Source organism: Chrysemys picta, chromosome 6 (assembly GCF_011386835.1).
Source record: "Chrysemys picta bellii isolate R12L10 chromosome 6, ASM1138683v2, whole genome shotgun sequence".
In the NCBI taxonomy this organism is placed as follows: Eukaryota; Metazoa; Chordata; order Testudines; family Emydidae; genus Chrysemys; species Chrysemys picta.
The window spans coordinates 4,358,487-4,371,407 of record NC_088796.1 but is presented as its reverse complement, the minus strand read 5'-3'; the positions used below and the strand labels follow the sequence as shown (position 1 = coordinate 4,371,407).

Here is a 12,921-nt window from a genome sequence, read left to right as displayed (position 1 = left end):
AAATCCATCCATTTTGTCAGAGATTTGGTTACGAGCCATTCACATGGGGAGCAGCTCTTTGAACTAAACTTTTTTCCCGTTCAAAATGGAGGCTGGCGGGAGGACAGTTGAGATTTCTGGGAGAGAATCTTCTGGCTGTGAGCAGCAGCAGACTGTCCTTGAGAGGGTCTTCACGTTCCCGGTCAGCAGAGAATCTGCAAACGGCTCGCCAGCGTGTTTAGAAAACAGTGCTCCGAACCCTGAGGTCCTTGTTCAGTTTTCCCTGAATCAGTTGCAGTTTTGCCCGAATAAGGATTGCTTAAAAATGGGGTCACGCTCTCAGGATTTGTGTGGAGCAGAACGGCATTCCCAATCTGCAAAATGGTGTGAAAAACCGGGCTGTTTCCGCCACATTCTCATCACAGATTTTCAGGTCAGAAAGGACCATCGTGCTCATCCTGTATAGCACAGGTCACAGAACCTCACCCAGTGGTTTCTGCTTTGAGCCTAGCAGCTTGTGGTCAAACTGAAGAATATCCTCACCTCAGATCCTCAGCTCACTGACTCTTCCCAGCTCTGGTTATCCAGGTGCCTTTGTGTCACCTCACTAATCCAAGAACCTACGTTCATTCTGATGGTGCAGTGAGGAGCCAGCTAGTTTCACAGAACGTTTGCATCCTGGTCTCTGTGAGAGATGGTTCAGTGAGAAGAAATGATTCAGCTAGTGGGAATTTTACCTTTGTTTTCAGGTAATTTTACCTTTGTTTTCAGTGGGACCGGGGCTAGGCCAATGCCGGATCCTGTGAACTGCAGCGAGGATAACTGCCTTTGTTTGTTTTGTCCATCTTAGGGTGGATGCTCTTTGGAGCAGGAAAAATGGCTTAATTTAGGGTTGAAAAGTGCTGTGTACATTTGCGGCTATGTATAAATCAGTGTCACTGTTATAGCTTCTCTGGAATATACCAGCTGCTTTGTCTGATGGACTGTTCAAGAAGAAATCCTTCAACTCCAATCAAGTAACAACTTCCCAGCGAGATTCCAACGTGCAAGGCAGCCAGTCCGGAAAACCTTGTTTCCATCTGCACCACCACGGAGGAGGAACCTATTAACGAGCACTGGGGAATCTACAGAAGTTTGGAACATCCTGGAAGACAGCAGTAAAGGGCAAGAGGGGGGCAACTTTGAAAGTCTAACAGATGCCAGCTTCAGATCAAGTGTAAAGTCTATAACATCACTGCTTCCTGTCATGCTATATACCTTCTCCAGCTTTGTAACTGGGTTAGATCTGCTCTTGGGATTTGAATGAGGAGATTTGCTATCGACTGCTCAAATACTATAGTGAAGGGGCCCAGACAGATAGAGAGACAGACAGGACAGGGGTTCAGTTCTGGGCACCCCATTGCCAAAAAGATATTGACAAGCTGAAGGGAGTTTAGCAAGAGCAACAGAAATGACTGGGAGACCTGCAGCAATTGCTGTAGGAAGAACAAAAGGCGTTCTTTTATACACATTAAATCAGAGGGTCTCAAACTTTTTTACTGGCGACCCCTTTCACATAGCAAGCCTCTGAGTGAGACCCCCCTTATAAATTAAAAACATTTTTTTATATATTTAACACCATTATAAATGCTGGCGGCAAAGCGGGGTTTGGGGTGGAGGCTGACAGCTCGCGACCCCTCATGGAATTATCTCGTGACCCTCTGAGGGGTCCCGACCCTCAGTTTGAGAACCCCGGCCTTAAATTAACCAACTGATCTGCTAAGAGGAATCCACCTCAGCTCATGACTGATTTGCAAGCAGGAAAAAAAGAAAGAAAGAAAGCATGGTAAGCAATGTAGAGTAACAGGGTGAAATGAAGGACCTGCCTACACTGGTCTAAGGCAAAGTGTGAATTTAAACTAAGATAGTGCTACTGGTATAACCCCATGAGCACACTCGTATTCTAGTATAAGATAATGTCGCTTGGGAAGTGGTTTAAGACAGAAAAAAGCCACATTTATACTGGAATAAGCGTGTCTCCAAAGGAAGTGATACTGGTATAACTATAACAGTTAATTACACTGGGAGAACAAGTGGGAATCCCTACCACTTAGATCTTTTATAATTAGATTGTACAAAATAATACGAATGTATTATAGGGGACAAGCATGCATTGTTCTCCATAGGGATGGGCTGGATCGACCACTATGGGGACATACGAACCGCATGGTCACCATTTAGGCTATAGAAAAGATTGACCTTTCTAACTGACCAGGAGCATTCTTGCTAGCACTCAAACAAGCAGCTATCAAACAGGGGTTCTGTGATTTTTGCAAAGACTTTGTCATGTTGATGGAGGTACACTGAATCTCTCATTTGATGTCTTTGGTTTCGCTCCTTCGAAAAATGTCAGTCACCCAGTCAGAGAGCAGAAACAATACCACGTGACTCAGGTAACCCACGTCATGCCAGGAATAAGAACTGAGTAGACCAGAGACGAGTGGAAGTAGTAAATGAATCACGTAGCTCACCAACAGCGCCTAGGCCGTGAGGCGTTCATATAAAACGTGCAGCACCTCGTTTCAAATGCGGACCCAATTCATTAAAAAAAGAATCAAAATCCCTTCATGGATAATTCACTGGCAGAAAAAAGGGGAAAATAAATAATCCTCGGCAAAAAAAGCTCTCGCTACCAATTGTTGCTGGCCCAGCAGTTCTAAGAGCAGCAAGGGCAGCATTGGGCCGGCCACGTAAATTTCCTTCCCACGTTTCATTTCCAAGCTTGCCATGCTGTGTGAACGCCCTCCTTTTTCAGACAGCCCCTGCCCCAGTCAGACAAATGTGACCTCAGCTTTTCAGATCTCAGCCTAGCCTGTCACCTTGTCATAGCTCAGAAATGAAGCAGTCCGGCCCCCTCAGTTGCGGCAAGGAGGAACTCTCCGAGTAAAACCGAGCACACTATGCTGTCCGAGCCGCCGTCTTTCAACCGAGCTGTAAAACCGATCACTTAAGATCATTAAGTATCCCAGGGCATTTTTCACAAGAGTAAGGGTATTAAACTCCATGGCTTGGCTAAATTCCAGTCTAGGTCTTTTAATTCTGCCTACCTACGTCATTTAAATTGAACTGACCTGCTGGGTAGGTTGTTACAGACCTATCTGTGTAGCATGTGAGTACCTCATAGATATTAATACTGGATCCTCACATAGCCCTTTGGAAGTAAGGAGGTATCATTAACCCCACTATACAGCTGGGAAACAGGGAGATTAAGTGATTTGCCTAAGACCACAGAGAGGGCTTGTGGCAGAGTCAGGAACTGAACCTGTATCTTTTGAATCCAGTCCAGTGCCTTGACTCCAAGGCCATTTTGCTTCTCTCGGTCCTCACATTCTAAATTGCTGTTCAGCGTGGCCAGGCTGCCGTCTGAGAGGTGGTTGCGTTTTGGGGGTGGGGGGCGGGGGGGGGCGGTGAAGTCTCCCTTGCGTATAACCTGCATGCCGTTCTGCAGAATGCTCCGGTTTCCTTTCGGGTCGAAGGGGTCAGGGACCGCCTGCCCTTTCGAGTGCCGGGCTTGCATTTGAGCATGTTATCACATCCGAACGAGCCGAAAATGTCTTTCCCTTCCTGAGGTTGGTGGCCCGCACTCCGCGGTTCGCTTGGAATCGCGTTTGCCTTGAATTGCTTTTGATATGCGGAATAATTAGCACCAGCAGGATGTTACATTTTTAATGCCGTGTATTTTCTTTTGATAACTTGCCCAAGGCTCCCATCAGAAAAATCGCGGTGGAGGTGAGGTGCTGTTGGGTTTCCCCCCCCCCCTCTTTTGCATGAAGAATGCAAATACCATCTGTCAGGCTGCTTTAAAGCTGTTAAAACACAAGTCAGGATTCAGAGAGGAGCTGTTCACTCCCCCTCCCCCACGTACAGCAAACGTGAATGACAGTGCGAGAGTCAGAGAGATGTTTGTGCTGGTGAAAGGCTCTGGCAGGCCCCAGTATGTGCAAAGGACAAAGTGTCCTAGGGGCAGAGGCCAAGCAACCGTCCTCCAGGCTCACTCCTCACCCCAGATCACTTCTCCACGGCCCAGTCAGTGCTTGGCTTCTAGTGAGAAGGCCACTCAGGGGCCCAAATAGTGCCTATCAGGATGGGGGGGGGTCATTTGACACCACACCCCATATTCGTCACTGTGAGATTATTATGGCATAATTCTGATGTATTTTACACAAGATGGGTCATGTGAGATATCATTGGAAAAGTTCTGATTTACTGAATAGGATTATCCTATTTGTATGCATGTTTCATTTCTGTGTCTGAAGCTAGGAATATTGGCTATGTATCTGTATTACAAATGTGTTTACCCCTGGGGAACGCCCACTAGGCAAAAGACTGTCAGTCTAGATGGCTGGCTGGGAAGGGCCCATTCAAGTTAATGAACCATTAGGGAGAACAATAGGCCTTAGAAGAAGTTTATATCCTTCCTGAGGACGCTACAAACAGCCTCATGGCAGCTGTGACACTAAGGGACCAGAGACCAGGTCACTGGTGCTCGTCTCCATCTTGGAATATCAGTGTTTTTCTACTGACTGGTGTGGGAACCAAGCTTTGAGACAAAAGGTTCTCCACCGTATGCTCTTCACTGACTCCCCACCCAAAGAGACTCTTGGAAACACCAAAGGAACGGAGACTGAACTGGGGGAAGTGCTGGACCCAGGCTAAAGGGATTTTTAGCCTGTGAATGGAACACCTGGGGATTTTAGCTGTAAGCAAGTGCAGCTGGCCCCTTAAGAATCTCTGCAGCCTGCTTGAATCATCATTTAAGGTAAGAATTCGCTACTCATATACAATCTCTTTAGTATATTAAACTTAGTTTGCCTGTTTTGTTTGTTTGCTAGGTAACCGGCTTTGAGCTGTTTGCTATCCCTTATGATCACTTAAAATCTATCTTTTGTAGTTAATAAACTTGTTTTTGCTTTCTCACAAACCAGTGCGTGGGAGTCATAACTCGGGGCAGAAAGCTGTTGCACATCCTCCTCCACTTTGAGGGAGGGGGCGAATTTCATGAGCTTACGCTGTACAGATCTCTGTGCAGCACAAGACGGTCTAATTTTGGGTTTATACTCCGGGGGAGGGGGAGGGGTGCACTTGACAGCAGGGTAGTTCCTTAGCTGAGCCTCCCCATGCAGAGCTGATCACAGCGTCTACACGTACTGCAGCTGGGTGTGTCCCTACCTGTATGTGTGCTGGAGCCTGGGAGAGGGCTTGGCAGGCTGGTCACAGCAGTATAGTGTAAAGGGAGCCCAGGCTGGTGGTTTGGGGGGCTCAGTGGTACCCCAGTTCCAGGTAGCACCCCGGGGGGAACCCGTCACAGGTCAGATATCCAATGAGAGCTGGGCTCACTTCACAAACCGCCAGACGAGGGTAGCAGCTTGTGGATGCTGGTGCTCCGCTGGCGAATGACCCCCACATGCTGCCTCTCTAAGGCCAGGCTAGAGGCACCGGTAAATACCGCGGCTCGGCTGGCATGTGAGGAGTCGATAGAGGGTGACACGTCCCAGCATTTTTGCTGGCAAATGCTGCCTTTCCCTCTGGGAAATGGAGCAAAACTGCACGTTTCTTGCCTCCCTCTCCCAGGCAAAGTAGGTCCTAGGTCCCCTCCCTGCTCCTGTCGAACCTGGCCATATAGAGGTGGAGGTAAATGCAGGGGTTTTGGAACAATTTGTATAGGGGGGGGCTGAGAGCCACTGAACCAAACTGTGAACCCTGTATATAATGGAAACCACTTCAAGCCAGGGGGTGCGGCAGCACCCCCAGTTCCAGTACCGATGGATCGTAAATGGCTGATTGTTCTGCACAGATGTGATGCTTTTGGTCTGTTTTACCATGGGGGGAGCAGGGAGAGGGAGTTTCCTCGCATGACGCTCGGCCTGACAGGATGCCCGAGGGCCTGGAACACAGTTATAGGCTACGTCCACACTAGGAGCTTGGGGTGTGACTACCAGCTTGCACAGACACGCTTGTGCTAGTGCACTAAGAACAGTAGTGTAGCCACGGGAGCACGGGCAGAGGCAGCAGTGGCAGAGGCTAACTATACCGAGTTCCCACCCACAGGGTTCAGGCGGGTTCGTGGTTGGCACGGCCGGCCTGTGCCGTTGCTCGCCGTGCGACCCCAGCTACACTAGCAGTAAAGCGCACTAGCTCGAAGAGACTTGCAGCCCCAGTTCCAAGTGTGCGCACAGCCGGAGTCAGAGCTCCTGTCTCTCACAGGCCGCCAGTGCCACCCAGCACCCACCCACTGAACCCCACGTCCTGTCCATCAGCGCAGGCACAGTGGCGGCTTGCCTTAGACAAGCTGGCTCCCTTGCTTCACGGTGTTTCCCAGCAAACGACCAGCGGTTCCCGACTCCTGCATGGAAACCATGGGCTGAACCAGGACGCCATGAGTGTCAAGGCCCTGCTCGGCCCGCCCCACCCTGCACAGAAGGGAAGCTCTCGCCCCTTTCCTTGGCACTTTAGGGTACGTCTACACTGCAACTGAAAATCCGCAGCTGGCCCGTGCCAGTTGACTCGGGCTGGGATCGGCTCTAGGACCCTCCCTGATGGGAAGATCCCAGAGCTCGGGCTGCAGCCTGACCCTGAATGTCTAACACTGCATTTAAAGAGCCTCTTAGCCCGAGCCCCGCGAGCCTGAGGCAGCCGGCCTGGGCCAGCTGTGGGTGCCTACTGCAGTGTAGACACCCCCTTCGTGTCCTCTGGAAGCACAGGGGGAGTCACCCAGGCGGCCCTATCAGAGTCCAAGCCCTTTCTGAGGAGTAACCTCTGGCTGTCCTCCCCCTGCCCAACCCAGAATGTCCTGCTCTTCACCCTCCCTGGGGAGAGGATCCTTTTGAACTGGGCCACGTGCCTATGACAGCTGAGGCACGGGCTTGCTCCTTCTCGTCCCACTGTAACGCCTCGCCAGCGTGTCTCTGCCGGCTCACGCTGCCTACAGGGACTTCGGCACTGCCAGGATGGATCAGACGGGGGCCCATCTAGCCTGGAATCCTGTCTCTGAGCGTGGCCAGCCCTAGCTGCTTCAGACAGCCGGTGACGGGACAGTCTGCCCCCGTGGGAAGTTTTCTCCTGAGCTGCCGTAGCTAATAGTCAGTTTATGCCCTGAGAGTTTCTAGCTCCCTCGGTCACCGTACCTAGTCCCTCTCTGTGTGTCTCTGCTCCAAGGCCTCCACCTGCTCCCCTAGCCCACTCTCACTGCTCACACCCACGACCCACCCCCTCTCTCCAGGCTCTCTCCCTTCTCTGCTGATGGCACTGGTCCATCTGCTCCCATGCTCCTTTGGGGCAAAGAGCAGAGGTGTTTGGCTTGTGAAGCGTGGTAAGGGGTGCATTAGCTGCCCTGGCTCCTCTCCCCACTCCTGACTGCCCTGAGCTCCGAGCTCCTCTCCCAGCCTCAGCGAATACTGCTACCTTTGCAGAAAGCACAACTCAGAAAACCATTTCCAGGCAAGAGAGGGGAGGACAGCAGCCCAGATTCCTTACTGATGAGAGACGGCGGCCGGAGGGATCGAACACATCTTGCAGCCATCATTTAAAATGGCAACACAGAGTGACTCCTTGCAGCTGGATGCTAACGAGCAGCGCTATGTGACCGGCAAGCAAGGCAGCAGCAAAGGACATCAAAAGAATGGGCCAGTCATTTTCCACTCAATTAGAGCTCATCTTCTGAGCTGCTGGGGAGGGGGGTTTCCGCTGGAGACTGGAGCAGGGGAGAGGAGGAAACGCACCAAAGAAGGTTAGTTCTTCCCAGGACTCTGGCTGTTTAGATGGGCCCCATCGCTGGTGGTCTGACAAGGAAACAAGTGGCAGACTAGCTCCACGCTCAACTGAGATTCAATTCAATTCCATTCAGAGGGAGTCAGGGAGAGTCTACTAAGCTCCTGCATGCGTGGCTGGGCTTCTGGGGGGAGGAAGAGCCTTTAATCTGAGGCTGCATCTGAATTTACTGCTGGATGTGTCTACACTAGGAGTTTCTGGGGCCATAGTTCCCAACCAGTGGAGGCTCTAGTATAGACAGTTCTCAGGCGTGTTTACCTCCACCACTCAGACGAGGGTTAGATGGCAACGGCCTATCTAAACTAGGATAAAAAGGTGGATTATTTTAGGAACACAGGACTGAAAGGGACTTGCTGGGTCATTGAGTCCAGTCCCCTGATACCACAGGCAATCCCATCATACCATCCTGTTCATAAATTTATCAAACTCCATCTTCAAACTAGTCAGGTTGTTTCCCCAAACTATGCCTAGTGGAAGGCTTTGCTCCTCATTCCTCTGATGGGTAGATACCTCCTTCTAATTTTAATCAAGTTAGTTCAGTCAGGGTAGTTTAACTCTGTTGAAAACCCCACTTAATAAGAACCTAAGAACGGCCATAGTGGGTCACCTGTTCTTTCCTATTTTGGCTTGCATTCCTTCCCCCTTGTTGTTGCTATTAATTGTGTTTAGTATCTGGTCCCCATTAGTGACCTTTTTAGTGACGATAGATGTAAAACAGGCATTAAACACCTCAGCCTTCTTGATGTCACCAGTTATTAGCTCTCCTTCCCTACTAAGTAGAGGACCCTCACTTTCCTTCATCTTTCTCTTGCTCCTAATGTATTTAAAGAACCTCTTCTTCTTGTCTTTTATGTCCCTTGCTAGGTGTAACTCATTTTGTGCCTTAGCCTTTCTGATTTTGATTTGCTTCATTTGCTAAATATTTATTTAAAGTCAAGCAAGCTCTTTGAGACCTCAAAAGAGGCCCAATTTGGGTGGTGTAGGAAGGTTCGAGTAGACTTCCTTCTCTGCCGATGACTTCCTCCCATAATTTCTCTGCCGGCTCCCCAGTTGCCTACTTAACCACTTACTCCTCACTGGGGCGTCTATCCCCTTACTCTCTGCAGGTGTAAACACATCGTTTCTGGAGATGTTCAGGGTAGAAGGGATCAGTATGATCATCTAGTGTGACTTGCTGCATAACACAGGACATAGAAATTCACCCAGTGATTCCTGCATTGAGTCCAACAACCTGTAGTGGAACTAGAGGTCGCCTTAGTTTAAGGAGTGTGTCTTTAGAAAGACCGCTAGTTTTGATTTAACGACGCCAAGTGATGGACAATACACCACAGCCCTGGGCTAGTTGTTCCAACTGCTATTATTAGGATTTGTTATTTGTATTACTGTAGTGGCTAGGAGCCCTTGTCACGGACCAGGACTCCATTGTGTTAGGTGCTGTACAAACACAGGACCCACGGGGTTCATAGTTACCTCACTGTTAAGATTTGGTGCTTTATTTCCGGTTTGAATTTTTCTGAATTTAGGACCATACAGGGGCCAAATCCATCTTGGCGTGAGTGAAAGCAACTCAGCTGAAATCCATGGAGTTGCACCTGCTTACACCAACCATGGATTTTGCCCATCTTTCTCTCTCCCTGAACTGACCTATGCGTTGCCTGAACACTGGCTGAATTGCAGGGACATCATTTCCTTGCTCCTATGGCCCAATAATTGATGGTGCATTCGTGTAACCAACACATTGTTTTATTTGTTTCTGGGCTTTGCTCTTATCTCCCAACTCAAATGGAAGAAAACTTGAATCTTGATGGAAACTGAAGGCCAGTTGGTTAATTCTTGCGTTTATGTTTTTGGTCTGGTTTTGGCCAGAACCAGAAACACAAGAATATCTGTGATCGTTTCACCTTAATTGCTCCATCCAGCAACTTATGACAAAGTCTGAGATGCTCCTCGACTCAGCCAAAGCTTGTCTAGGCCTAAACAGACAGAATCAAAGCCAAATGGAAAGTCTGATACCACTGATGATGTCATTCATCTGTGGCTTGTACGGGGCTTTGGGTTCCCTTGAGATGTGGGACGCTAGAGATATGCCAGGTTCTATTCTGTTTGGGTTCTGTGGCAGCCGTGTGATGATCACCGTTATTACACATAGAATAGCAACAAGCGTTCCAGTGAGAGGTTACGCGAGGTGCCCCCATGTGGGTCTATTGGCGCCTGAAGCCCGGCCGCCTGTTCAGTAAGGCTCGGTTGTACGTTACAGCTGGGCAGGGGGCTGGCTGAGATTGCCGCCGAATGGGCACCTATGAATTGCGGACACAGAACTTAGCACAACAGGGTGCTGGTCTGGGATTAGAGCTCCTACGGGCTAGGCTTATATACATAAATAATAACGCTACCACAGCTAATCCTCCTTCTCCTCTTCGCTTCTGTCACCCAGCTCTTGCCTTGGATGAAGATTGTGCATTTACTGGGCAGGAATGGGCTTCTAGTGTATGTCTGGAAAGCACCCGGTACGAGGGGGCCCTGGCTAGACCGAGGCCTCCAGGTGCTAACGCAGTGCACATGCTCAATAACAACAGCGTATCCCACTTGTTTGCTGTGTTTCTGGTGGCTCTTCCCTCTCCTAAGAGATGTCTGCATCTCTCGACGAAGCTGATACCAAACCACACGGAACCTGAGACAAGGGAACTATTGATGCATTGCTTTAGGGACCACAACTCGGCCTATAGGCTGTTCCTGAATTACTCATTGTGACCGTCTATTGCTTGTGGCATGTGATTGGGCAGCCGATCTATTATTTCTGCTCCCTGACTGGCTGAGTGAAAACAGGGACGGAGTAAGTCTGGTGCAAACAGCGAACCCCTCTTTTCATGCACCCGTTCCCTGTGGGAACTTCTTTCTCCCTGCTCAGAATGGGAGGCGGACAGTGGAGCCGCTCCAAAGGAGGCCTGCTTCCCGCCCCAAGCCGCGTCTGAGTAGAAAGGAGCTGAGCGTATATTTTGGGGACTGCTCTGACAGCTCAGTTATCTCCTCTGATCCCGGCAGCCCGCGATGGGAAACAGGCAACGCGCCAGGCCGTAAGCTGGGAATCGGACGGCTCGGAGGCTGCCTGTTCAAATCTTGCTTCGCTCTGTGGCGACCACATGGCATTGTCATCGGACAGCTGTTTGATGACCTAACTAGCGGTCACAGCTAGGGCTACCAACCCACCAGGATTGTCCTGGAGTTTCCCATAATTAAAAGATTAATCTTTAATTAAAGATTGTGTCAGGGGATGAAACCCCCAGGAATACATCCAACCAAAACTGGCAGAACCTAGTCACAGCCCATGTCCTAAGCAAAACACTCAGTGAAGCAACACGTAGTTGGCATGGACCCTCTTTCCAACAGCAGAGGAGCCAATGGGCTATATGGACCACGGAGACCATATTCCCTTCTTCTGACTCGAGGGAGTCCCTGCACAACATGAGTAGGACACATCCATGCCTTGCCCTGGATAATCCCGTTCTGTGGATAACAAAGGCTCTGTTCCAAGGCTGTCAACCTGGCACCTCTCCCCCGCACTACCACCCAGGAACTAAGAAAGGCAGCCGCGCGCCACACTCAGAACCAGTCAAACCGCCCGCCCGGCTCCGAGAGCCCAGCGCCGGCCGGGGAAGTTACCTATGGCGAACTCGTCAAAGGTGATTGTGGTGGCGTTTCTGCCCAGGGCATTCGTGACTGTCAAGGTCACCTTGTACTTCACCGTGGAGAACAGCTGGAGATATCTGATGTGACACCTGTTTTTGGGGAAAGCGTCTTTCTCACAGACCAACTCTCTTGGGCCATGCCTGTCAAAACCAGAAAAGAAGAGAAATCAGGCGTTACCCCGAGGATCAGCGCTCAGCGGGACAGGCTCACTGGGGTCCAGGCCTGGTGCCATGCTGGTATCCCTGTGCTCCAGCCTGGCCTTAATTATCATGTCTCTTCTCAGCTCAGACCTGCCCTCAGCCTTAGGGAGACTCCTCGCTCCTCCATCTTCCCCTGGGCCCTCCTCTTTGGCTCAGGCCTCAGCTGCACCGTCACAGGGGTTTCCGGCTGTGTGGTGAAAGCCGGGGACGGTTGGGTCTGGTGGCCCAGTTTGGGTCTATCTTTAGGCAGACCCTGCCACTCTCCACCTTCTCACAAACCCAGCCATGAAGCCTGTTGTTTTCTGGCTTCACTTTCAGGGTGAAACTCTTCTCCGGCTCCCGGGCTGACCTGCTCCCCCTTTCTCAGTGTGTCGTGGGATTGTGACCTGGCGTTTGAGCTGGGCCTTGCCCCAGCCTCCCGTGCTGTGGATGGGGGCGACTGCACCCATTTAGAAACGGCTCTGCAGGCGCAGACAAGGGGGCGTCTCTCAGCTTCTGCCTCGGTTCTGCCATCACCCCCAGTCCAACACTGCAACCCCACCTCCCGGGGCTACAAGGTGCCATGCCAGCTCCAGCGCCCAAGAGGTTATCTCCTTCCAAAGGGGACGCCCCGAGCTCATGCGCTCTCCGCGACTTGAAACCGTCGGGAAGAGGGATTTTGTGCTGACTGACAGCCCTGGAGCCAGAAACCCATTGATTCATCCACAGAACAAGGACAGTGGGCAGCTGCAGTGCAAACTCCCCTATGCTCCCCACTCCACCCGGATGCGAAGAGGAGCCAGCAGCTCCTGTCCACACACAGTCAAGGAGCGACTCCAGATTTATTCCAGATTTGGCCCTCAGTCTGGAGACAAAATTGCCCCATGCAAAGAGGCAACTCTCCCCTCCTCTCCCCTCCCCCAGGGACCCAGGCACTTACATGACGGTGATATTGAAGGCGTTGGGGATGTACGTGGGACTGGGTAGGTGCCAACTGCAGTAGAATCCCTTGGGGTAGTTGTTGGATCGGCACATCAGCACTGGCTCCTTGGGCGAGGCTGCCGGGAAGCAGAGACCCAGATTACTAATGGGGACGTCCTCGTCGCTCCGGTCTGTGCGACGGAGGAAGCGCAGAGAGGCGGGGACACGCTGAATGCAGAAGGATTTCACTGCCGTTATTATGCAATGGAAACTGACCCAGGAGGACCTCATGGGCAGAGGCAACAAAGCCAACCCCACCATCCAGCTTCCAACTCTAAAGACTCCATGT

General features: G+C 50.8%; 1 protein-coding gene across 9 annotated transcripts in view; it reads right to left on the bottom strand.

Annotated features, from left to right (window-relative positions):
- The window catches only part of CNTFR (ciliary neurotrophic factor receptor), a 440,626-nt gene that overhangs the window by 50,495 nt on the left and 377,210 nt on the right, over positions 1-12,921 (bottom strand). For all 9 annotated transcript variants that reach the window (XR_010602077.1, XR_010602076.1, XM_065598664.1 and 6 more), the window contains 2 exons: positions 12,592-12,709; positions 11,446-11,612 (listed from right to left, as the gene is read on the bottom strand). Coding sequence is in view for 7 of the 9 variants with exons in the window: in XM_065598664.1 (XP_065454736.1) it covers positions 11,446-11,612; positions 12,592-12,709 (285 nt within the window). In the remaining 2 variants the exon portion in view is untranslated. The remainder of the gene's footprint in view (positions 1-11,445; positions 11,613-12,591; positions 12,710-12,921) is intronic.